The 27,418-nt window shown below is 42.1% G+C and overlaps 1 protein-coding gene, 1 non-coding gene and 1 pseudogene across 5 annotated transcripts in view; 1 reads left to right on the plus strand and 2 right to left on the minus strand.

Moving 5' to 3' along the window:
* The window catches only part of NNT (nicotinamide nucleotide transhydrogenase), a 95,807-nt gene extending 71,875 nt beyond the window's left edge, over positions 1–23,932 (minus strand). The window contains exons 1-6 of one of the 4 annotated variants that reach the window (XM_025434974.3): positions 22,069–23,932; positions 17,467–17,670; positions 12,727–12,956; positions 9,463–9,680; positions 5,812–5,899; positions 464–552 (exon numbers count right to left, since the gene is read on the minus strand). In XM_025434974.3, coding sequence (XP_025290759.1) covers positions 464–552; positions 5,812–5,899; positions 9,463–9,680; positions 12,727–12,956; positions 17,467–17,623 — 782 coding nt within the window. In that variant the 5' untranslated portion in view covers positions 17,624–17,670; positions 22,069–23,932. Of the gene's footprint in view, positions 1–463; positions 553–5,811; positions 5,900–9,462; positions 9,681–12,726; positions 12,957–17,466; positions 17,671–21,424; positions 21,542–21,652; positions 21,817–22,068 lie in introns of those variants that run through there. The other 3 variants (XM_025434973.3, XM_035715497.2, XM_035715498.2) reach the window with 3 other exon arrangements.
* LOC112652046 (small nucleolar RNA SNORA33) lies at positions 10,525–10,653 on the minus strand. Its single transcript, XR_003131213.1, has one exon. It is a non-coding gene; the product is annotated as a small nucleolar RNA SNORA33 (small nucleolar RNA).
* Positions 22,756–24,126, plus strand: LOC125754998 (glyceraldehyde-3-phosphate dehydrogenase-like; annotated as a pseudogene).
* The last annotated feature ends 3,292 nt before the right edge of the window (positions 24,127–27,418 follow it).

Raw genomic sequence — 27,418 nt, forward strand, 5'->3', positions numbered from 1 at the left:
AACGTGAGTTGTTCATTTTCAATTCCTCTGCTTTTTAAATTATTTCTGCTATATTTAGTCCGGGTCCTTAAATTTTTTTTCCACTCAGTAATATTATTTTTCCACTTTGAGTTAACTTTGGAGGAGAAAGATTTTTTTTAAGATTTTATTTATTTATTCATGAGAGGCACAGAGAGAGAGAGAGAGAGAGAGAGGCAGAGATACAGGCAGAGGGAGAAGCAGGCTCCATGCAGGAGCCTGATGTGGGACTCAATCCTAAGACTCCAGGATCACACCCAGAGCCAAAGGCAGGCGCTAAACCACTGAGCCACCCAGGGATCCCCTGAGAAACATTTTTTAAATGTGAAGAGCTTATAAAGCAGTTTTCAATGTATAACTTCCATTTATAAATTCTAAAGACAGCATAGCATCCACCTGAAACAAAATCTTTTCCCTTAAAAGCAATCACTAGTAAAGCACTTACCTGGTGTCAAATCCTCGAACAATTGCACCCATCGACTTTGCTGCACCTGCAGAAGCAAGCCCAGCAACACCACCACCAACTATCAGAATCTAGGGGGGAAAAGGCAGAACGGAATGTTTTAATTAAAGTTCGTCATCAACTAATTATGAAAAACCATCAGCTAATAACAATCAGCGAGTGGTACACTGAGTGCTACACGATTAATTCAGTAATACATCAGGTGGTGCTGATAGTGGTGATCAGCCCTCAAATATACTGAGTGGCTAGATAACGCTTTAACTGAACCACCACTATTTTTAAAAATGTATCAAAGGAACAACTGCTGGCAAAGGCCCACAGCCTTCACTCAAAACAGTCAGACAACCAACATCTCCATGTGGAAGCCACATACAGCATGATGAGCAGTACATATAGGTTAAAGATTACCAGGTCTTCTCCAGTGTATAAAAGCTACCTGTACTGAAATAAATTCCCAGTGTAGCATTCTAGCTACCTCTCCCCTCTCAGAGGTTAAGGTTTCTCTATGTTCATAAAATATCAAAATAAGTTTCTTTTTTTTTTTTCAAAATAAGTTTCAAAGATGGGTACAACTTTGCCGAAATATCTACCCTATATTTAGAGTTCAAATGCTTCTGAAAGAATAGCAGGTGACCAACTACGGAATTGTGAACCAACATGAATGAACTGCACCCAAAATCCAAAGCAATCTAACAAATCTCCCTAACCATGGAAGGGTCAGAGCCAAGAAAACCAAAGGATTCCTCAGAAACAAGAGTCTCCCCGCCTTCTAAGAAACACAATAAGGGCAGTGTTGTCTCTAGTCTGGAATGGGCCTTCCAGAGAAAAGTTCTATTATACTTCCCAGTCAATTAAGGCAACTCCTTGTTGCTGTGTAAAAAAAAGAAAAAGCCACCCACAGAAACAGTGAAGCTTATAAATTCCCACCTACCCATCATGCCCACATCTCCTTCTGCCTCTTTAAGAAGCCTAGTCAAACCATGCTCTGGTGGCCCCTAAGCAGTGTTTCAGAGCTCATGTGAATTGACCTTGATGGTGATTGTTTGGGGGCCAAAGGGTGGGGGGAGGAGGGTTACTCCACAGGAAAGGGGACAAGGAGGGACCAAGAGGGCTCTGGGCTCCAACGCACCAACCCCACTCCACGCTATGAGAATGTGAAATAAAAATAAAATAAGTAAAAATCACAGGACTAGACCAAGTTATCCTGAAGCAAGAAATAACAACAAAAACCCATAATTTAAAAGACATAATTGCACAATAATAAAGCCATGTAGATCTTACAACAGGAATTTATTCTTTCTCTGCAGCATGGGAAGAAAAAGAGGGATTAAAGGTCAGTCAAATCTTGACTTGCCTACCAACTAGTTCCGGGTGACCCTGAGCAAGCTGCTTAGGATCTATAATAAAGCAAAGCCTCCCACATGGCAGTTAAATTAAATGTTGGAATCTAAAGCACTGATTGCTAACTGGCACACCAAAGACTTAAGAAACAGGGGAAAGGCATGGGAAAGGAATGACCTTTAGGAATGTTCTTAATCACCAGGGTGCCTGGGTGGCTCAGTTAGTTAAGTGTCCAACTCTTGATTCCCTTAAATGTCATGATCTCAGAGTCATGAGATTGAGCCCTGTGTCAGTCTCTGCACTCAGCAGGGAGTCTGCTTAAAATTTTCTCTTGCCGGGATGCCTGGGTGGCCCAGTGGTTGAGCGTCTGCCTTTGGCTCAGGTTGTGATCCCAGGGTCCCAGGATCAAGTCTCACATTGGGCTCCCCAGCAGGCAACTTGCTTCTCCCTCTGTCTCTGCCCCTCTCTCTGTCTCTCTCATGAATAAACAAAATCTTAAAAAATAAAAAATCTCTCACCCTTTCCCCCTGACCCTTCTCCCACTCACACATATACTCTGTCTCAATCTCTCAATAAATCAATAAATAAAATCTTAGGGGGAAAAAAAAAAGGAATGTTCTTAATTTCCAGTCATTTAATCTATTCCTTGGCTCTGCCTCCCCATCTCAGTTAAGGGCACTAACTGTGCACACAATTGTTCAAGCCAAAACAGAGAGGTCATCTTGAGGCTTCCCTTTGCACACGTTTCCACCTCCAATCCATTAGCAAGTACTCTTGGTGTTAACCCCCAAAGACCTCCCAATCCATCTCCTTCTATACAGCTCTATTGCCACTCCCTTCCCAGGGCACTATTTCCACAATCAATTCCAAATAGATCTTGCTTTCACTCTTCCCCCTACTATCCATTCTCCCACAGAACTTCCAGATGATTTTTTTAAATCTTCATGAGCTACTAGTAAATATGTATATAAATTAGTCTCTGTCCCCTGTTCCTAAGTGAGAAAAGCACTAGGAACATTTTTTATTCTATTATCTGGTCTTTGACCCCAGTTCATGACAAAAAAGTTCCTAAATCCCTTGGAATCTCAAGGATCATAGCAGTATCTTTTGTTCTACTGAGCTGACTCTTGGTGGGCTCCCTGGATGACAGCTGATCCAGAAAATCTAAGGTTAGCAGCTAAGAATTTTTAGCCCCACCTCCCATTCTCCAGAGAGAAGGGAGGGAAAAGTTGTGCCCCTATGATGAAGCCCCTTTGAAAATCCCAAAAGTACAGGGCTTGAAGAGCTTCCAGGTTGGTGAATGCATGGAGGTATGAGGAGAGTGGTATGTCCAAAGAGGGCATGGAAGCTCCACGTCCCTTCCCACATACCCTGCCTCAGGCATTTCTTCCATCTGTATGATCATCTGTATCCTTTATCATATCCTTCTATAACAGACCAGTAAACAGGGAGAAAACTATTTTCCTGAGTTCTGTGAGCAGTTCCAGCAAATTAACTGACCCCAAGGAAGGGGTCCTGAGAATGTCTGAATGATTTATAGTCAATCTGCAGAAGCACAGGTAACAACCTGGACTTGCGATTGGCATGTGAAGGGGCGAGGAGGACAGTCCTGGGACTGAGCCCTTCACCTGTAGATCTGACACAATCTCCAGGTAGACAGTGTTAGAATCGAGTTAAGTTAGAATGTAGGACACCCCACTGGTGTCACAGAATTGCATGGTGTGGAGAAACCCCCACACATTTGATTACCAGAAGTGTCAAAAGTGAAGTGTTCTACATCAAAGTAAAGGAGAGACATGAGCAAAAATGAGTTTTTCCAAACAATTCTGAATCAGATACTTCCCTCATCTGTAAGAGTATCTGAGCAAGACCTGAAAGAGAAGCCCAACATCATCCAGCCCCAACCTACCTTTCTACCACCAGATTACTCTCTATCTCTTTCACCACACTCCAGACCAATCGCCTTTTTTTATTCTTCTCCTTCTCATCTCAGCACTTCATATGTGCTCTTCCCTTTCCCTGGAATCCTAAATACCTGGTTTCTTTCTTGCCATCCTTTAGGCCTCGGCTCAAATATCAAAGGAGATTTCCCATTGCCACAGTGAAAGCAGCTTGTTCCCAGGACTCACTACCCCATCATCCTGTTCATTTCTTATATTTTTTTTAAAGATTTTATTTATTTATTCATGAGAGACACACACAGAGAGAGGCAGAGACACAGGCAGAGGGAGAAGCAGGCTCCATGCAGGGAGCCCGACATGGGACTCCATCCCGGGTCTCCAGGATCAGGCCCTGGGCTGAAGGCGGCACTAAACTGCTGAGCCACCCGGGCTGCCCTGAAACTTACACTCTTGTAGGGGCCTCAAACAAATAAATATATGAGATTACTTTAAACATAAAAGAAATGAGTGTAAATTTCACATGGCAGGGATCTTGTTTACCTTATTCATTCAATAGCTCTCAGGACAGTACCTGACATATTGCAAGCCATCAAATGACGGACTGGTAGCTCATTCTAGACAAGTAAGAACCCTCCATATTTATAGGAAACCCAAATAAAATATTATTCGATCTACCTTGATAGTTACCATGAAACTATTTCTGACATGTAACCACAGTCCCTTAAGCTGCAATTTAAATGTTCAGTAAAGCCAGTCTCTTTTCGACCTTCTAAAGAATGATTGATTCTCCTTCCTTTAAGCCTCTTGGTTTCTGTTTCACTTTTTAATCTCGTATATATTCAATGTTCCTCTCAGTTTCCGCATACTTGAGGAAAGAGTCTAACCGAAACTGAGTAGCAGATTTGTTCATCAAAGCATTCAGCCAGTTTAAAAACAGCATTCAGTTTCTGGCCATCATGCATGCCAGACCTATCCTTATGAACCTGACAAAGAAGTCAAATGTAATCACTCCAGAGGCACCTGACTGGCTCAGTCGAAGAGCAGGGGGCTCTTGGTCTCCAGGTCATGAGTTCGAGCCCCACGTTGGATGTATAGATTACTTGAATAAATAAGTAAATAAACTCAAAAAAATAATAATCACTGCACATAGCACATCTCTGTGCCTCCCGTTGCTAAATGTACTTGCTATATAACCTGGCCTCCACTTAAACCACTTGCCATCTTCCTCACCTGGCCCGTTCTTAAAGCAATATATCACTAGATTCCTCAAAGCTGTCAATATCTTTTTTTTTTCATTTTTTTTCTAGATTTATTTCATATGAGTTTATATAACAAAGTACTTAAGAACTGGAAGCACTGAGTAAACCTTAAACCTGTACCTACAGACATACTCTTCAGTCTTATTTCCTATCCCCAGACAATGTGCTTATATTATCATTTAATGTATGTAGAGTTGAAGGATTACAATGTAATCTATTTTTTCACCTAGCCACCCCCACCTCTCATGGACTGCTCCTCTCTGCTTTCAATCTTGATTAAAGAAACCACACCCTTTCCCTCTGCCAAGTACCTGAATTATGCCACCCCCCGCCCCCCTCCACTCTTAACCCTTTTTTTTTTTTTTTTTTGAAAGTGAAAAAACTAAGACAGTCTTTTTCTATGAACGAAATGTCACAGTTGGGAAATCAAGAGTTTGCTAAACTAAGACAATCTTTCCTCTGAATCAAGTGTCACAACATTAGAAGTGGAAATCAAGAATTTACTGAATGGTATTTTGAAACTTTTTTAAAAAATTAGTAATAAACACACTAAACAGAATAAGTTACCCAAAACCCCTTTGAAAATTCAAGCTAGTAAGTCAAAATCAAAAACAAAAACCTAGAACTTCCAGAAATGCCCAAATTCCTGTTGTCAAGCAATCATAAGCAGCTCTGAGGCTCCACGAAATATTTGTATGTGCCAGAGGGTTATCAGCGTGAAGTTAACACAGAACAAAACTTCTTAAATAACTGTATTTTAGTACTTACTACACATACCCTCACCTTTAATTAAGTCATACTATGAAGAAACATTAAAAGTCTCACCTACCTTAGCTGGAGGAACTTTTCCAGCAGCTGTGATCTGACCAGTAAAAAACCGCCCAAAATGATTTGCTGCTAGGACAACAGCTTTATAACTGAAAAAGTAAATAAATATTTCCATAAAATGGAAGATTTTAGACTCATATTAAGTCACAAATTAAACTTTCATAGTCAAAAAATAATCGCTAACATTGTATAGTACCTACTACATGTCAAAAACCGTTCTCAGTACCACATGTATACCCGCTCCTTTAACCACCCCAACAATCTCATGGAAAGGTACAGTTATTGCTTCATTTCACAGGTGAGTACACAGAGATGAAGAGACTTGAGAGTCACTTGGCTAGCAAATGACAGAACCCAAAGCCTAACCACAGCATCCTGCCACCAGAGGCACGCTCTCTCACCCATGATGCTCCCTGGCCTCTTCACAGAAAAATACTGCACAAGGTGAGTTGGGGTGAAAAATGCTAACAATGGTTTACATTGGGTGCTGAAACCACAGATATTTCAAACTTTCTGTTTTACTTCATTATACTGTTCAAATTTTCTTTGAGGATTATGCACTGTTCATATAACAGGACAAAACTTCAAAATGAAAAAAAATCAGATTTAGCTATATGCTTGTACCTCATAAAATTCCACCCTCAGAACAAAAAACCCTTCATTTGATCACTAATGGTTGAAAGCATGGGATTCTGAGACAGAGTACCTTCAGTGCAGGTCCCAATTCTAGCTTTGTGACCTTACATACATTTCTGTAACTGTCTGACCCTTGGTGCCCTCATCTATAAGAGCATCTGTCTATTAGTGTCGTTATGAGGACTACATGAAATAATGCAGGTAAAGAGCTTAGCACAAAGCCTTCAACAGTAACTGCTTGGTAAATATTAGTGTTTTTGGCTAAAGAAACTCTCTGTGCAACAAAAACTAGTAAAATATACAATCTTTCCACAATCAGATATTTTCAACATATTAGACTAATTTCATTTTCAGAACATTTTATACTTAAAAGGCACTTCTGTACACTCTCATGGGATAACATACATAGAATTAAAATCGTAATGCAACTATGTAATAAGATCTACCTGCTAGCTGACAATAAAACATTTCCCTGATTCTATTTTTTATAAAATAATACCTGATACAATAATTGATGCAAAAGCATAAAATGGCAACCACTATTACTTTAAATTAAGTCATATTACAGCAGGTAAACAGTATTATAGAGATCACATTACGTGTTGGTCTTATTTCTGAATCCAAGTGATAGAAATTTTCAGAAAGCAAACATAATAAAGATTCAAAGGCCATGTAAGAAACTGGAATTAATAGTTTAAAAGATTCAGTTACTATACTGAAAAAATAACAAAAATGATACAGATTACACAGGAAATGTACATGAAAATGCTGGTGGTGGGCAAAAGTGTTAACAGTTTGTCCTTTTTTGATAAGAGCAAAAAAGCTCAGAATGAACATCAGCAAACTGAAGGAGTGGTTCTTCACTGTAATATGGCCATGTGTGTGAGTTAGATAATGATTTATCACATATTGTGTGGATAAGTAGCTAGAAGATTCACCTCAAACAGTACTCTACACATCTATCAGCTCAGGATATAAGAGAGTGATTCTTTAAATTGTGCCCCACGGATCCCCAAAGGCTCAAATATCAGCCAACTCTGGAGCCATTCTGGGTCGGCTAGGGGATAAACATGTTTCTGGACACCCCTCCATCCCCCAATTCAAGCAAGGCCACTCTGCTCTTATTAGATTTGTTTATATTGCCTCATAATATTTCATTTCTACAAAAGATTCTACAGTTAGAAGCCACTGATCTAAAGCCACTGGCTTTGACAACCTTTCATACATGTGCATTTCACAAGACAAAATCAACAGCACTATTAAAAGATTACACTGTACACTTTCTATAGAAAATTTTTAAGTCCCACAATACATAATGTAACTTTTCTACAAACTAAATAATATGGCAAAAATTTTGTCCTCTGGTATATACTTTGTATTACAAAAAATATCTGAATCAATCATTTGCCATATTATAATAAGGATAACAAAATATGTTTTTAACCTGTCCATTTTGTTTTCTGCTTTTCTATCAAAAATGAACACTTGAAACCCAAAGTAGAATCTATTTGCTCTATTGGCCTATTTGATATGCTACACCTCAGATAGAAAACCTTCAGTTCACGTGTCAGGTTGTAGAAGACTCTATTCAAATTAGTCTCTCAAACACTGATTATTTAAATTATTTTGATTTGTTGGTGCCTCGTTCATATTAGCAAATTGTCACTACCAATAGCTTTCATGCTTAAAATCTAATTCAACCAGTCTCTTGTAGAAGAGTTTATTTCATAAGCATCACCAATTTCCAGATTTTTCCCACTGGCTAGGCAGTCAGCAATACACTACACTCATAGAGCTATTCCCATCCCTACCCAGGGCAGGCATGATTCCTCAGCCAGAGCCACATTCCTCGAGCAGAATGCACCTTAGTCTCCTCTCAACACAGGGCTCCAGCCAGTGTACTGGGAATGCACGAGTGGCGGACAAAGATAAGACATATTAGCCCTCAGTTAGCAATATGGGTTTTTTTTTTAAGATTTTATTTATTTATTCATGAGAGATACAGAGAGGCAGACACACAGGCAGAGAGAGAAACAGGCTTGCTGCCGGGAGCCCGACATGAGACTTGAACTCCCAGATCCAGAACTCCAGGATCATGCCCTGAGCCAGAGGCAGACGCTCAACCACTGAGCCACCCAGGCGTCCCACAGTATGGGTTTTGACACCTGATGAAACTCCCTCAAGCCCAGACATTTTCCCTATTCATTAAATATCATGAATTTACCTAAGCGTGCTCACTTCGGCAGCACATATACTGAATTTACCTAAGCAACCTAATTAAAATGGTAAATGCTAATATGCATATGCTGGGTTGAACCATATGAAACTGCCAATACCCAACCATCTTTTACTTGTAAAAAAAAATTTGTGGTAACTAAACTTACTGTGGTAATCATTTCACAATAAACTAACATATTGAATTAATATGTTTATGTCTTAAACATATAGAATGTTACAAGTCAATCATATCTCAAAAAAACTTGAAAAATAGCCATTCCACCTAATATACCTGTATACACACATATCCACACATATATGCGAGAGTGTATTCCTCAAATAATTTCACAACCATTTGCTCTAATGGAAGGCAATAATGCTTCTACTCATGAAGACTAAAAATGAATGTAGAAGAGACTGCAATATGAAGAATTACTTCCTATAACTAAGAAACAGTAAGATGAGCCTTAAAAAATAAGCACACTCTTGGGGCACAAGGGTGGCTCAGTGGTTGGGCGTCTGCCTTTCGCTCCGGTCATGATCCCAGGGTTCTGGGATCAAGTCCCACATCAGGCTTCCCACAGGGAGCCTGCTTCTCCCTCTGCCTATGTCTTTGCCTCCTCTCTCTGTCTCATGAATAAATAAAAATCTTAAAAAAAAAAAAATAAGCACACTCTCAAAAAGCAGCAATCTCCAACAATTATTACAAGTAAAATCACTGTCAGAAGAGCCACAATGAGCAAATTTCTAGAGTACCATTGTGCTTTTGTTCAACTGAAATGGAAAAGAATCAACATACCCAGCAATGTTGGCCATGGAGCTTAGTGCATCATATCCCTGAGCAATTGTGACTCTTGGAACCTGGTCCATTGCCAAAACTGTAGTTTTTCTTTTAGAAAGTTTATTTAGCAAGTCTGGATTTTGGGCAGGGTAAATAAAGCTAATCAGTGTTCCCGATGTCTTTAAAAGGTCGGCTTCATGAACACCTAATGTTGGATTAACCATGGGGGCTCGCACCTAGAGGAAAAAAAGTCACATTGGTGATTAAAAATATAAATACCTTTATCATATTTTTAAGTAAACAAGGACAATTTAAATAATACGCCATGATGGAAATAACACTCCGGAAGTAATCTTTCAGCAATAAATTTCTGACTAAATTCCTAAACAAGGTAAGCAGCACAAATATCTTTGCCATCTGTCCTCTGACTGATGACCTATGAACTGGTCTGAGCAGAGAGCGTGCTATTATTCTGGTAAGATTAATATATTAGGATAAACATGCAGGGAGTTTTTGTCGTGTGTCCAAAGATTCAATTCTTGCAAATTTTGGCAAGCACCAACATTTGGAGCAGAAAGAAGTTAAGAACATTTTAACCGAGGCACCTGGGTGGCTCAGTAGATGAGTGTCAGCCTTTGGCTCAGGGCATGATCTTGGGGTTCTGGGACCAAGTCCTGCATCCAGCTCCCCACAGAGAGCCTGCTTTTCTCTCTGCCTATGTCTCTGCCTCTCTCTGTGTCTCTCATGAATAAATAAAATCTTTAAAAATAAGAAAATAAAAATAAATAAATTTTTAAAAAGAGTATTTTAACCTAAAATCTCCACTACATACATATATGTCACCTTAAAATTTCAGGCGAATATTTATAGATGAACACAATTCAAACTAGTACCCTTGCTAAATTGAGACTAAGCAAAAAGCTATAATATATTCTGTTACGTGAAAAGTATCAAATAAGCCCATGAACACATACACCATATGTTTGAAAGTTTCGGATGTCCACATCTTGAATCAATTTTCTTTTAATTCCACTTAAAAAGTATTTTAAAATGTGGCTCTTATTTTTTTTTTTTTAAATTTCTTATAGCCATTTTCAGGGACCTTAATGACTTCAATGTCTTTAAGGCTCGTAACATGGCTTTACTATCACCAGCTTTTCCTAAGTTCCTACAGAACACATTCAGGTAAGCAGATTCATTGGCTGGCTTTTAAAATGTGTTTTATAACTAAGTTTAAAAACCAATCTTCAAGGGACACCTGGGTGGCTCAGTGGTTGACCATCTGCCTTCAACTCAGGGCGTGACCCCAGGGTCCTCGGATCAAGTCCCGCATTAGGTTCCCTGAAGGGAGCCTGCTTCTCCCTCTGCCTGTATCTCTGTCTCTCATGAATAAATAAATAAAATCTTAAAAAAAAAAAAATCAATCTTCAGTTAACATGTATCATTTCCTTAGCTCTCATTTCTCAAAAGTGCTTTTAGGCAAGTAAGCCCAAGAAATTTAACAGCTAAGGGACTTATATTTTAAAAGGAAACAGAAACACAAACACTAGGGCAATACTCTCATTTCACAGCATTTCATCTCAATTTACCTATGAGACACCTTTATTTGTTACTCCCATTTTGGCTGTTGCTCTGGTGATGCATATGATTTTAATTAAGGTTCTGGACTTTAATTAAGACTCTCTGGCAAGGTCTATTTTTCCTCAGTGAGAATCTATAATACAGATTTAATAAAAATTAAAGGACAACTTTGAATTAATTCTACTGGCCCCTATCAAATGGTCAGCTGAGACTGCTGGCATCTAAGTGAGTTAAGTCAATAGAATGTTTCCCTGAATGTGCTTCTTGGATCACTAGTTCCTCAGGATATTAACAGGCTTGACAAAAAATAGGCCAAATAGTTAATTAATGCAAGCATAAAGTTATGTTTCTATATTACAAGATTTCTCAGCGCTTTTAACATGCTCATGCACACTATGAATCTCTAATAAGAACACAAAGCATTTCCAAAACTTATGTGTGCCCTACCAACCCCTGATTGTGGGACACCTTGTTTTTGACCCTTAGAGCATATACTGGAATGAATTGTACTTATTCTTCTATTTACCCTAAGCTCTTTTGCTATACTAAGTTATCAAATATCTGTACACCTGAACACCCTAAAAGCTTTAGCTGAATTACGACTTACCTACATACCATAAATTTTACTATTAATTTCTGTAGCGAAAAAAAAATTTATGTCTTCTGCAAAGATCACTAAGACCCCACCAAGGTATTCGGTAGAGTTTAAAAAAACAAACAAAAAACAATTGTGTGAATTGAATACACACATTAAGAAAAGCTGGTCTTCCCTGAAAAAGTAAGGAGCTTCTTTTAGTCTAATGATCATTCTTTACAATCCCTATTTGCCTCCTTGTCTTGGTTGCAGAAGGCTTAGGGTTTAAGTTAATGCTCACTTCCAGTAATTATCTCTACCAGACTTGTGACACAAACTCTTCCTTTCTGATTGTTTATTTCAGATTTTAAGTCTAAAGTTCTTCACCTAAATTTCTAGCATATCCTAAGACCTTTCAATATAGTAAGTAAGGCTACTCCCCACTCAGCCCCATGCCACTTTCTCCAGGACAGCCCTGCCCTCACTAGAAATTGCATTTATGTCAGTTCCATCACTGTTCCTCCTTCCAGGTACATTCAGTACATTCAGGAATTCCATGCATTTTTTTTTCCTATTCCAGTAGCAGTTAAATACTCACCTGTGGGTATTTTGGATCTATATGAACCATGAAGTGCAAATGCTCCCTAGACAGTAAGAAGGGAATTTCCACATGACAAATGTAAAAACGAAAATCACTTTCTCCTCTCATGGTTAAACAAAGATCATACTGCCTGATAAAAGTTCTACTGGAATATGAAGAATATTCACAACATGCAACCATTTCTCTGGGAAAAGGCATTGTTTGAAAATATGAAGAAACATAACAATAGAATAATTCAATTTTTCTAAATGTTTTTTAAAAATCAGCATGCCAGGGGTGCCTGGGTGGTTAAGTCAGTTAAGCGTCTGCCCTCGGTTCAGGTCATCATCCCAAGGTCCTGGGATTGAGCCTAGTGTCCAGCTCCCTGCTCAGCGGGCAATCTGCTTCGCCCTCTCTCCCTCTTCCCTGCTCCTGCTCTCTCTCACATGTGCTCTCTCCCTCAAATAAATAAATGAAACCTTAAAAAATAAAAAATAAACAAATAAAAGTCAGCATGCCATAAATGATTGGGGAAAGGAATAATTACTTTGACCACCAAATCAGAAGCCATCACTTCCTTCACCCCTTGGATCTGGGCACCTGCTGCTCTGTAGTGATCATCAGAAAACTTGGAAGCTTCACCAGCACCCGATTCCACAACAACACTAAAACCCTGCTTGACCAAGGCCTGAACACCAGCAGGAGACAATGCCACCCGCTTCTCATTTTGGAAAATCTCCTTGGGGACACCAACAGTCAATTGCTTATATGGAATTCCTACAAAGGCAAAAAACAAAACAAAAAAAAAAAAAAAAAAGAAAGAAATTTAGTGAAAAAACAACAACATAAAAACAAAACTGAGCAGTTTGTCCAAAATACACTGCACATACAAGTTACTATTCAAAATAATGTTCGGGCTGCATAATCATAATTTTTTGATACACAGGAAATACTATGCTCACTCTCTTGAAAATTCCAAATTTCATTTAACCAAATGGCTCTCTTCAAAGTACATGACTAAATTAGTTTATTCTTAAAAAAAAGAATAGGTTGTGAGACATCAATCAACATGCTAATTCCACTCTTCAAACTAACGCTCAGGGATTTATGGTCTCCTTGTCCTTACCTTTATGGAAGATAGAAGTAATTTGCTGTTTTGAAGAACCACCCTATACTAAACATTTTGTTGGCCCCCACACTCAAAGCTTCTTTCCTGGCAACCTGGCCACAGGCAATTCCTCATAGATTTCCAAATGTTGTATCCTGAGACCCTACCTTCTTGGCCACAGCTAATTAGACCGGGGATCAACAGCTAGGTCAAAAATAATAGTCTACAGAACTCAAACATACTTAGAAAGGGAACTGCCTGAGGACACTCTATGTTGGCCAGTGACGACCCAATCCATTCAGGTTCTTTCTCGGGGGTCTGAACACGAGACCAACAGAAAAGGACAGAGGGAGTAAATTTGTAAGCTAGGAGCTATAGGAGCTATTTGTAAGCAACCATAAGATAATCAAAAGGAGGCAGACAGCAACAGGAGTAGAAACATCAGTAGTGGAGATACAAATAGGGAAGATGAGACACAACTATGAAATCCAGAATAACATTCCACTTTTCTAAGAAGTAAATGAAAGGTTTCCTGGACTTCTGTACAGGAAAGCACACATACAATAAACCTTCATCACAAAATATAGCCTGATGTGCTCCTCTGTTCCTTGCAACCCAAAAGACCCTGTATGATATACACAGTTAAAGTATTTATATGTGGTTCTGAACAGCTTTAGCTAAAGTACATTAGTTGCTTGCATTGTTTTACTCAACATGTGGGCATAAATAGACTTTTTTAAAATAAAGATCTGCTTCTATATGTTTTACTAAAGCAAGGAAATCTACTCTTACAACCTAAACTCTGAATAAAAAAATCATCTCTACAGAATAACAATAATTATTAAGTGACACCTTAGAGAAATGAAGTCAACCTAAAAAATACCTTCGTTTGAACACAGTCTTAGACCCCATTCTCCATAAGCACTAATAACTGATAGCAAGCCAAAGGAAAACATTTGCTAAATCTTACCCTCTACTTGAAAGACAGGGAGGAAAATAATAGAAGGCTGGAAAATATTTCGGATTGACGTGCAAAGTTAAATCTCATAAACATTTGGAATTTAATCTGACAACCTCAAATTACCTAGCCTTATATACCATAAGTCAAGGAAGCTACCAAAGAAAATGAAGTCTCATCAAACAGATTTAGGAGCCAACCAGAAAGGGCATCCACTTGGCCAAACAGGAAACAATCTGAGCATGAAAGGGAATAATTAATTGCAATGTAAAACACATCTAAATGCATTCGTTAGGATACTCAAAAAATATATATCTTTTTTTTAAGATTTTATTTATTTATTCATGAGAGAGAGAGAGAGAGAGAGAGAGAGGCAAAGACACAGGCAGAGGGAGAAGCAAGCTCCATGCAGGGAGCCTGACATGGGACTCATCCCGGGTCTCCAGGATCACCCGAAGGCAGCGCTAAACTGCTGAGCCACCCGGGCTGCCCTAGATCTTTTTTTTAAAAGCTTCACTGGTCAACTTTAGCAGATGTGTGTAAGCAAAATAAGGGTATCCCAAAGATATCCACATTCTAATCCTCAGCAACTGTGAATATGTTAGGCTATATAGCAAAAGAGAATTAAGGTAGCAGACAGAATTAAAGTTGATAATCAAATGACACTAAAATAAGGAGATTATCCTGGGTTATCCGGGTGGGCCCACTGTATTCACAAAGGTCCTTAACTATGCAAGAAGAAGAGAGAACAGTCAGTGAAACAGTAACTTGAAGGTGCTATGCTGCTGGCTTTGAAGATGGAAGCAGCGGCCACGAGCCAAAGAATACAAGCAGTTTCCAAAAGCTGGACAAGGTAAGGAAAAAGACCTCCTCTAAAGCCTCAGGAAGGAATAGAGCCCTGCCAATACCTTGATATAAACCTAGTAAGAGCCATTCCAGGCTTTGGCCTCCAGGAGTACAAGATAATGAGTTTGTATTATATGAAGCTGGTATATTTGTGATCACTTATGACAGCAAAAATAGAAATTACTTAAGGGAACCAAGACATTATTACCAAAACCAGTGAATAATGGGACAGAATCAAACATTTATCCCACCTCACCACTGCAACCTCAAGGTAACTAAATAACAGAAAGTTTTTCTTTATGGAAAAATTGTAGCTAAAAAATGAAGATTAAATGATAGAGTATCACCATTAAAAAAAAATAAAAAAAACATAAAATCATGGATTTAGTTAATGACCATGAAATGGCTATATAGCCTTTCAGTGAAAAACTGATGGGAACTTCTTAATAGATTAATTATCAACAACACTAACCTTACCGGTTAATTTTCTTGATATGATACAAACAATCACACACAGCATCACCTATGAAGTATTCTTGCCCAAAAAAGCAAACCTGAGTCTAATCAAACCCCTAGATCGAAATGGTACAGGAAATACAAGGGACAGAGAAACTGGTTAAATTAGACCGAAGGAATTCAGTCAGCCAAATCCAGTACATGATATTCTGCAGGGCGACAACTACATTGTTCAACAAATAAACTAAAAAGGAAAAAAAAAAAAAGGAAACACAGAAATCAAAAGAGACCTAAGACATACAGTAACCAAATACAACATGTGAGCCCTGTTTGGATCATTATTTAGATAAAGCAACTAAAAAAAAGAAAGAAAGAATTGAAAAAATATGACTACTAACTAGAATTACTTCTCATGCTTTTCAATGTGGTACTGAAATTGTGGTTATATATTTTTAAAATAGAATCCTTATCTTTTAGGTATAAAAAAGTAATTATCTAGGAAATAGTTAAGAACTAGAAACTGAATAAACACGTCTCCTGCATAGTCAATATAGAGATCTTGATGTCCGTGCCTTTGCTAACGAGGACAATTCTCATGTCCTCAATACAGCTACTTACTTTTATTTTATACACAATTTTATCATGCTTGGATAATCTGGCTTTCCAGAACACCTAAAATAAAAATCTGAAGATAAAGTTGAGAGCTCTTGGTGGCAGGTACTCTGCAACAGTCACTTGCCAACAGTCACAAGAAACGAGGCTGTGAATTCTATGAAAGATAGACATAAGAACTCAAAAAGCATAGCAGTCTAGGGATCCTGAATGCAGAATCCCATAAACTTAAATTAAAAAGAAGGGCATTATTCCATGTGGCAAAGACTTCCTGTGGCCCCCTCTAATATCTAGCCTGTCCTTCCACCTTAGTTACAGAACACCAATTTCAGTGAAGTATGTGGCCATCTAGAACAAAAGCCCTCTTTTATTTCTAAGTGTCCCTTACAACTATATAATGGCCATCTCTCTGAGTTTTGGCCAAAAAGGTATAGACAGAGTTCTAAGAGGGCCTTTATGCAAAATGCATAAAGGCATCTCACTCAGCTTAGGAAGCCTTTGTTGAGCTTCATCCTTTGGGCCTGCAAGCCAGAACAGAAGCAGGTAGGGATCTAGCAGGGAAGGCCTTGTAGGCTACTGAAAGACTTCAGCTCTTACTCTGCACAGGCTAAGACACTAGTGGCAAATTTTGAGTTTAAAAGTGCATGATCTTTCATTTTAAAAAGATGATGCGGTCATGTATAGAACAGACTACAGCAGGGGCAGTGGCAGAAAGCATAGAGTGTGTTTAGAAGACTAGCACAATAGTCTCAGTGACAGAGGATGGTGGTGTGGAACAGGATGATGATAGTGGTGATGGTGAGAACAGACCAGATACAAGGCAGAGCTGACCCATGCCGACTGTGAAGATCTAGGATGATTCCCCAGGTTTCTGACCTGAGTAACTGAGATGAAGTTGCCATTCACTAAATTAAGAAGAATTACTTCAGATTATATAATACTTAGTTGTTAATTCTTGAGCATAGATGAGCCATTTATGGTACAATTCCTCAATACTGACAAGGAAAGAGGAAGAGCTGCTGGGAGAAATGGTTACTATGAGCAACAGTTTCCTGGGCACAACTCAACTGGTTTATCATTTCTCTTTTTCTATTTTCTTTTCTTCTCTATTAGCACTGACAATCAGGAACTTCTATACATGGAAAATATTTTTAAAAAACACTCATTACATTTTTTTAACGCAAAATAATGACTCACAAACACCAGGCTATGAAACTGCATCACTTTTCCTTTTATCAATCATCAGGAGATCTATTAGCTCCTATGACTTGTCAGTTTGATTTATATACATGGAAGTGAGATTTTACCTGGTTTTACAGGGGCTTTACACCACAGTGCCTGATGAGTATGAAATGTTCGTAAAAAATCCTTCTTCCCAGGTATAACCTTACAGGACCCCAAACTGCTACGTAAAGGACACGAACAGCCAGTCACCACGGTTTTCAGTAGATTCGCCATGTTCATATAAGCTCCCAACTTTCCAAATCCCAAATTTCCTTGAGGATAAATCACTAAAAGGAAAGAAAATAAAATATTTATGTGCTAAGAAAAACATACTTTGTGGTTTGAACATCAAAACATTTTTAAAAATACTAATTCCAAAAGCATGGACTATAACAGTTGTATGTGGGCATCTACAATGAATTTATTTGCCGAGTCCTTTGCTTACAGAAGATGCTTCAAAAGTTCATTTCCGATTTAGATATTTAAAACTTGGAATCCATTTTCCCACTTAAATTGTGGTTATAAACTCACTATTCAATTCTAAGCCCCAATCACCTAAGTCTAACTGATCCTTACTGTAGCTGGAAAGCTAAAAAAGAAACTTACTATAGAGTCCAATTACATCTTATATGGAAGTTATCTTCTAAGTCTATATGAGCAGCAAGAATTGCATAGTTACCCTTGAATTTCCTTTAAATTGTCTATAATACTAAATCATATAGTAGCAACCTATTTAGCCACCATGTTGTACAGAAAACACTGGCAACCTATTCAGTGCAGCAAGATGCTTATCCTGTAAGACCCCCTGAATTGAGACTGAGTGAACATGAGATACGTGTTTGCCAAGGGCACATCTCAAGAAAATTAAACACGTGTGGGATATGACTCCAATTTTAAATAAGAAAGAAAAACGCCATTATCACGTAAGTTTGCGCTCATAGGTATAGGTGTAACAAGGAATTCTTCCATCAGTGGTTCTCACAAGTGGCCACTTTTTACAAGCTCTAACTGGGTGGATGGAGTGTCACTGACCTCTATTATTATTGACCTAAGCTTCAGTGGTTACCTCCACTGCTCTCCATGGGAGATCCCCAGGGGTGCATGGAAGGCACTCCTACCATTCACTCAATTCCCAACGTTAGCCCATCCTTCCTTCCTTCCTTCCTTCCCTTCAAAATCAGGAAGAACTCTAACAGTCAAGCTCAGCTAACTCCACCAACTACACCTTTAGTCTCTGCCCCATCAAGTGGGCCCTCATGGGGCCCAACACCCAATCCCAGCAAACCATAAACATTCTTCCAGCATCCAGGGGAAGAAGGGTCTAGCTCACTCAGAACTGCGGCTACAACTCCCTGAAGCAACTTCTTACAAATACCAGAAAGCTACACTGGGAATGGAAATCCTTAATCCAGATGGTGCTTATTCTTAAAATGCCTTTTAATTCAACAAACATGTATAGAGGGCTGAGTCAGAGGCACAGCCGTTAGAAGCATCTGTAGAATCAAACTGGAATAGGTCACACACTTTGAGATAAGAAAAGTCAACAAGTAATAATATTACAAAGCAGAGTAGGGCAAGTCCAAAGTTCTTTGAGGGCTCAGAAAAAGAAAAGAAGCACATTTGAGATGGAGGGAGTAATATGAAAAAAAGCTAAGGAAGAAGTATGCAAGATGGGCTCAGGAATGCAATCAAAAATATATGAATAATGCTTTGTACTTGAATAGGTTTTATATTTTCAGCGTTTCTCCATGTCCTTTCATTTCAACCCCAAGCATTCCTGAGTCCCATAAATATTCTCATTTATTCATGGGTCACTTCTATGGTTAGCCATGGCTAAGAACGGAGAGCAAGGGTTTGAAATCCAACCACATATTCAAAACATTCACTGAATCTATGCCAAGAGCCTAGGGAGATACAAAAATAAGTAAAAGATATATACAAAGATATAAAAAAGATACCAAGATATAAAAAATTCTTGCCCTGAGGGAGATTTGTCCTACCACTACCAATGCCCAACCTTCCTACTTACCCTAGTTTCTCTTCTTGGATCATCCCACCCCACCCCCCAACAACCACCGTCCTCATGGGGCTGAGGAGGTTTACCCAGACCTCAACAGGGAGAGAACAAAGCTAGCTATAATAGAGCCTGTGTATTGTCTAAGTTTACCACTCACTCCTTGTTTGACCTTAAACTCTCTCACCTCAGTCTGCTCATCAATAAAAGTATATAGGAAAACTGGTTGGTAAGACCCCATTAGGCTCTAAAAGTTTTATGATTAGATGACATTTTATAATGCTTTAAAGCTGAAGTCCTATTTTGTGGAATCTAGAAAAACTGCCGTGCCCACTTGGAAAATGGTAATTTGATGCTGAACAGATCCCTGGCATCAGAAATCAGTTAAAGCTAAGGCCCTCAGAGGCTGCTCTTGCCCAAAAATTCCACTTAATTCAAGTTATGACCATACAGGACAGTGATCAGAAAGTAGTTTACTGGCAAGAACAATCCCTACCATTAACCCTAATTCAAATATAAATGACCCCGAAGGATATTCAGAGAATCCCTGAACCATGTTATCACAGACAGGTACTTATTTACATTGAAGACAGAATACTACCTTGATGATCACACCTGTCCCTCTCTTCACTTAAAAAGCTCTTTGCTATTTTATTATCCATATACTTCTATGGCTTTGAAGCAATGGGGGAAAACTTTACAACTCAAAATTGAAAAAAAAAAATTAGCGTATCATTCATATGGCAGTGTAACGTAAGTTACTTGGGCAACTATCTCCCCTAATAGATTCTAAAATTCTTGAGAGCATTGAAAGCAGAGAGAGGACAGCCTAGAGGCCAACAAGGTGACCGGTGGGTTAAAGCCCCCATTCTGCAATCTATTAGTTGGGTCCTTGGCAAGTGAGTCATGAACTTCTCTGAACCTGATTTCCTCCTGTTTAAAATGAGGATAATAACAGCACCTGTGTTATAGGTTTGTGAGGATTAAAAGGACACAGTATCTTTACTGCTATTACTATTCACTTTGGTATTACCTCCAGCTGGCCAGGTGCCTTGCACAAAACAAGAAAACAGCAAGTATTTTTTTGACTGAATGAATGAATAATTAGACTAGGTAACCTGAAATCTAAGTATCTAGGGAACACAGTCTCCAGTGTTTCAGGAAATTTCCTTTGAAAATGAAATGCTGTGTAGTCTTACGGAAAACTGATTCATTCCATCAGCAAAGGTAAATGGCCTGAGCATGAGCACACTTGCTGATAAGAAAGTAATCCTAAACTGTCCATTTAATACAATCAAAAAAAAAAAAAAACAAAAACAAAAAAACAGCCGGTTTGCAAATAAAAGGGGTGCGATGGAGAAGAGGGGAGCATTTTAAATAAAAGCACGCAAGCCCCATCCGAACGGAGTCTGCCCTACAAGACTCCTTACAAGGAGATCCCTTCAGAGCAGCCCCGAACCACAGGGCGAATAAAGGACGCGGGCAATCGTAAACAAGTCACGCTTTCAAAGCGAAACATACCACCCAAGGACACAATACCCTACAGCAGCTTCCAGCCGCAGCGGCGCGGCGCGGCCTCGCCCAAAGCCCCCGGGACCGCCCCTTCTCCGGCCACTGAGCCGCGGCGCCTGGCACCCTCGCGGGACCGCTATTTATAACCTTCCCTCCAGGCCGCTTGGCCGAGGCCGAGTCATTGTCATTCCGCCCCCGGGCTGGCGGCCGCCCCCGCTGCCTCCGGGGCACCGACCCCGGGCCCAAGGTCCCCCGTGTGGGGTGTGGGGTGTGGCGCGCCGCCCGCCGCCCGCCCGGACCTCCGCGCCCGCCGCTGGAGCGCGCCGCCGCCTAGGTCTCCCGCCGGCCGCCGACCCCCCACCCCCAAGGCGCCAGCACACTTCGGGGCGTCCGGCTGCCGCTCCCCTGGGTGCACCCTCTATCAAAAGTCCTCTGTGACCTCCCCCCCACCTCCCATCTCGCGGGCCGAATAACCCCGTGCGACGCCGCTGTCCCCAAAGCTCCAAGATCTGCACCTGCACAGCTGCCCGCGCCCCGGCCCCCCCACTCCCGTCCACGTCGCCCCGGCCAGAGCGCGGGAGGAGGGCCCCCGAGGCACCCAAGCCTCCGGCCTGCGGGCGCCCGCGTGCACCCCGCCCCCTTCTGCTCCGGGACGGGTCCCCGCCGGCGGCCCAGCGCCCCCCCCCCCCCCCGCCGCGCCCCGATCGCGCGCCCGGGCTGCGCGGGCTGCGGGCGCCGCTCACCTCGGCGGGGAGGCCGGGCGGCCGTGGGCGCGCCGCGGGGGGACGCCGCGCTGGCGGACCCGGCTCCTGCTCCTGCTCCGGCTCCGGCTCCGGCTCCGGCCCTCCGCCAGGCGCCTCCAACCCGGAAGAACAGCCCCAAGCCCGCGGCGGCGGCCACGTGACGGCGGCGCACCCCCAGCCCCCGAGCGCCCCCTCCCTCGCCCCGCGACCCCTCCCCTCCAGGCCGGCCCGCAGCTGGGCCGCGGCGCCCGCCGCCCTCTCCCGGCCGGGCCGCGACCTCGCCCGACGCCCCCCGCCGCCGAGCCCGAGGCTCGGTACCCCAGGGCCCTCCCTCCTCGGGGGCACCGAAACCTCTTTGTCTGGGGCTCGACCCGCCGCCCCCGCCCCCGCCCCGCCTCCGTCCTTGTCAATCAAACCTGCAGCCCCGCCGCGGCCGCGGGGCTGTTCGGGGCTCGGCCCCCTCCCGCCGCAGAGCCAGGTCCCCGGCGTGGCTTCCTCTCTCCGGGCCCACCGCGGCAAGGACGAGGGCAGCGTAGGGCTCCTCTTTCGCGGCCTTTCCTCTAGCTCTCTAGGAAAAAATCACAGCTTCTGTAACAGAAGAGGACCCAGCGGGGGGTGGGAGGCGGCCGCGGGCGGTGGAGGGCGGGGCCGAGGGCGTTGTTTGCCCATCCTGCCGGGAGACGTGGAGTTAAATTCCTCGGGAGCCGTGTCAGGGCCCGAAAATTAACACACTTCTACGTGCCGGTCCCCCCACGGCCGGCCCCGAGAAAGCCGTGGGCTGCCGGTGGTAGTGACAGCCGGCGGCGAGAGCGCCCTGGGGGGAGATGAAGAGGCCTGACAAGGCCTGGGTGGATTTCAGCAAAACTACTGAATAGACCCCAGACCTAAGTCCCTGCTTGTCCTCTGCACGCAGTTCTGTTAGTCTGCGAGTGTCTCCTGATTAAAAGTGGGAAGAATCAAACGTAGACTAGAAAACGGTTCACCTACCCAAAGCTGAATCATCATCAAGTGTCAGCATGGTCTCTGCTTTGCACTTTGAGTGAAATATTTAAGGTAGGCAATTCAGATATTTCTTGGAAAGAAGAAAAGAAAGAAAGAAAGAAAGAAAGAAAGAAAGAAAGAAAGAAAGTCAGAGAAACCCTTCCTTTAAGAACATCTCTTGTGTTTCACCAGCATAAAAGGTCATTCAACTAATGAATTCCCACTGACATCCAAAGGATGTGAAGGGAAAACTGCCCTTCTCCTAAAAAAGTTCACAGACAAGGAAGGGCACAAGCCCCATATTTTTAAAAATATAGTGGGGCTCTCTGCTCCTTCCTGTTCGACAGACAGCCGCATCTTCTGGTGCAGGGCCAGCCGCGTCCCCGAGACACGATGGTGAAGGTCAGAGTGAACGGATTTGGCCGTATTGGGCGCCTGGTCACCAGGGCTGCTTTTAACTCTGCCAAAGTGGATACTGTCGCCATCAATGACCCCTTCATTGATCTCAACTACATGGTGTACATGCTCCAGTATGATTCTACCCACAGCAAATTCCATGGCACAGTCAAGGCTGAGAACGGGAGACTTGGCATCAACAGGAAGTCCATCTTCATCTTCCAGGAGCGAGATCCCACCAACATCAAATGGGGTGATGCTGGTGCTGAGTATGTTGTGGAGTCCATTGGGGTCTTCGCCACCATGGAGAAGGCTGGGGCTCACTTGACAGGCAGGGCCAAGAGGGTCATCATCTCTGCTCCTTCTGCTGATGCCCCCATGTTTGTGATGGGCGGGAGCCACGAGAAGTAGGACAACCCCCTCAAGATTGTCAGCAATGCCTCCTACACCACCAACTGCTTGGCTCCTCTAGCCAAAGTAATCCATGACCCCTTCGGCATCGTGGAGGGCCTCATGACCACCGTCCAGGCCATCACTGCCACCCAGAAGATCGTGCATGGCCCCTCTGGGAAGCTGTGGCATGACTGCTGAGGGGCTGCCCAGAACATCATCCCTGCTTCCAATGGCGCCACCAAGACTGTGGACAAGGTCATCCCTGAGCTGAATGGGAAGCTCACTGGCATGGCCTTCCGTGTCCCCACCCCTAATGTGTCAGTTGTGGATCTGACCTGCTGCCTGGAGAAAGCTGCCGAATAGACGACATCAAGAAGGTAGTGAAGCAGGCATCGGAGGGCCCCCTCAAGGGCATCCTGGGCTACAGTGAGGACCAGGTTGTCTCCTGCAACTTCAACACTGACACCCACTTTTCCACCTTCGACGCCAGGGCTGGCTTTGCCCTCAATGACCACTTCGTCAAGCTCATTTCCTGGTATGACAATGAATTCGGCTACAGCAACCGGGTGGTGGACCACATGGTCCACATGGCCTCCAAGAAGGAAGAGCCTCCTGGACCACCAGCCCCAGCAAGAACAAGAGGAAGAGAGAGGCCCTCAGCTGCTGGGGAGTCCCTGCCCCAACTTAATCCCCCAACACACTGAGAATCTCCTGACCTCCAATTTACATCCCAGACCCCAAGGAAGGGGAGGCGCTTGGGGAGCCCTACCTTGTCATGTACCATCAATAAAGTATACTGTACCCAGCCAAAAAAAAAAAAAAAAGGAAAAAAAATATATATATAATGGGAGGAAGGGGGCACCTCCAGGGTTCAGTCAGTTAAGCACAGGACTCTTGATTTGGGCTCAGGTCATGACCTCATGGTTTGTGAAACTGAATCCAGCATCTGCTCCCAGCTAAGGGAGGAGTCTGCTTGAGATTCTCTCTCTCCCTCTGCCCCTGACCCCACTCATGTGCTCTCTCTTTCTCTCTCTCTCTCAATAAATTTTTTTAAAAATAAAATCTTTGGGGCACCTGAGTGCCTCAGTGGGTTAAGCCTCTGACTCTTGGTTTCGGCTCAGGTCATGATCTCAAGGTCATGATATCATGGAGTCACACTCCACGCTGACTATGGGGTCTGCTTGGGTTTCTCTATCCTTCTCTTCTCCTCCATGCACAGGATCTCTTTTTCTCTCAAACAAATAAATAATTTTTTAAAAATAATAAAAACTATAATGAACTATGATAAATGTAACCATAGATTACATTTCAAGATATGGCGGTTTCAATGAAGCAGAAGTAATTAATAAGGATTAAAACTAAGCCCCTGGGATCCCTGGGTGGCACAGCGGTTTGGCGCCTGCCTTTGGCCCAGGGATCGAATCCCACGTCGGGCTCCCGGTGCATGGAGCCTGCTTCTCCCTCTGCCTATGTCTCTGCCTCTCTCTCTCTCTCTCTCTCTCTCTCTCTCTCTGTGACTATCATAAATAAAAAAAACATTTAAAAAAATAAAATTAAAATAAAGCTAAGCCCCTTTCATGATATATGTAAGTCAAATCATTATGCTGTACACCTTATACACATACAGTGCTACATGTTAATTATATCTCAATAAAACTAGGGAAAACAGGGCAGCCCTGGTGGCTCAGTGGTTTAGTGCCACCTTCAGCCCAGGGCATGATCCTGGAGACCCCAGATCAAGTCCCACGTCAGGCTCCCTGCATGGAGCCTGCTTCTCCCTCTGCCTATGTCTCTCTCTGCCTCTCTCTCTCTCTCTCTCTCTATTTCTCATGAGTAAATAAACAAAATCTTAAAAAAAAAAAAAGACTAGGGAAAACAAATACTTGTTTTAAAACACTGGGGGTAAGGGTTTGCTGCTTTTCTCTTTCAAGGCTTAAAAATCAGTGGTTTCCAACTGAGGACAATTTTGTCCAACAGTGTCTGGAGACATTTTGGTCATCACACTGCAAAGAGGAGGCATCTAAGGGGTAGAGACTACGGATGGTGCTAACTACTCTACATTATACAGCTCCTTACAACAAAGACTTATCTGGGCCCAAACATCAACAGTGCTAAAGCTGAGAAACCTAGGTGTAAATGAATGCTCAGTGGGTTATTTAATTTCACCTTATGATTATATTACATCGGAACAAATCCAAAGATGACATACCATTTTTCACTTTTTCTGTTAAACAGTAAGTATATGGTAATTTTTTAAATTCATTCTTCTCATTTGTCCAACATAACTTGGTGCCTTTGCTCCAATTGAAAACATTTGTCATTTGGAAGGTTCTGTTTTAGGCCCTAATTTCCTCCGTAGTAATTACAAAATATTCACAGGAGTCCCCCAAGAAAATTGTATTAAGTTCCAAAAGTTAGTAAGTTAGTTGCTTTTGAATCTTAGAAAATACCTTGTATGGGCAGCCCAGTGGCTCAGTAGTTTGAGCGCCTGCCTTCAGGCCAGGGTGTGATCCTGGAGTCCTAGGATCGGGCCCCATGTTGGGCTCCCTGCGTGGAGCCTGCTTCTTCCTCTGCCTGTGTCTCTGCCTCTCTCTCTCTGTGTGTCTATCATGAATAAATAAATAAAATCTTAAAAAAAAAAAGACCTTGTATAAAATTTTTGCAAAAATCTTACACCCCCTCTTAGGTTTTGTCCACATTGATATCCACTTCTTCTTCCTTAGCTTTCTCCAACCCCAGTCCCCATTTAGAAAAATACCTCTCCTCTCGGGATGCCTGGTGGTTCAGTCCATTAAGTTGCCAACTCTTGATTTTGGCTCAGGTCATGATCTCCGAGTCTTGGGATGGAGCCCCATGTTAGGCTTCCTGCTCAGAGGGAGTCTGCTTCTCTCCCTCTATATTTGCCTCTCTGCCCGCTTGTGTGATATTCAGCATTAATTGGAAGAGGATCAAGGAAAACAGACATTAAATAGCCAGCACAAAGCTAAGTAATTGGCAGTTTGTTTAAATAAAACCAGTTTGAGGGGTGCCTGCATGGCTCAGTCGCTTAAGCATCTGCCTTCAGCTCAGGTCATGATCCCAGAGTCCCAGGATCAAGCGGAGCATAAGGCTCCCTGCTCAGCAGGAAGTCTGCTTTTCCCTCTCCCACTGTCCCTCCCCCCACTCATTTCCTCCCTCTCAAATAAATAAAATCTTAAAAAATAATAAAAAAATTTAAAAACCCAGTTTGCATTTAGAATTGTTTAGAACTCAGCATACCTTTGTGGATATTGTTCTTTGCACATAGTAAGTGACAATAATAAAAAGAAAAATCTAGAGTTTTTGTTTTGTTTTAGAACATAAAAAATAATTTATCTAATGATACCTTTGGGGACCTGGGAAGATGGGGAGATGGGGGGGGTCTATTAGTATCTTAGGAATGCTAAAACAAATTGCTACAAACTAGGTGGCTTAAAACAACAGAAATGCATTCCTTCAGAGTTCTGGAGGCCAGAAGTCTGATATCTAGGTGTCAGCAGACTTGATTCCTCTGGGAGTTCTGAGTGAGAAACCAACCTACACCCTTCTATCTTGTGAAGAAGCTACTAGTTGTCAGCAATCTCTTGGTGTTCCTTGACTTATAGACACAAGACTCCCAATCTCTGCCTCCTTACCACGTTGCCACTCTGTGCCCAAATCTCCACGTCCTTTCTCTTTTAAAGACACCAGCCAGGGCAGCCCTGGTGGCGCAGTGGTTTAGTGCCGCCTGCAGCCTGGGGTGTGATCCTGGAGACCCAGGATGGAGTCCCATGTCAGGCTCCTTGCATGGAGCCTGCTTCTCCCTCAGCCTGTGTCTCTGTTCCCCTCTCTCTCTGAATAAATAAATAAATAAATATTTTAAAAAAATAAAAATAAAGACACCAGCCAGTGGCATTAAGGTCCACCCTAAATCCAAGGTGATTTTATCTCAAGATCCTCAACTAATTACAACTACAAAGGCTGTATTTCTAAATAACG

The sequence above is a fragment of the Canis lupus genome, chromosome 4 (assembly GCF_003254725.2).
Source record: "Canis lupus dingo isolate Sandy chromosome 4, ASM325472v2, whole genome shotgun sequence".
In the NCBI taxonomy this organism is placed as follows: Eukaryota; Metazoa; Chordata; class Mammalia; order Carnivora; family Canidae; genus Canis; species Canis lupus.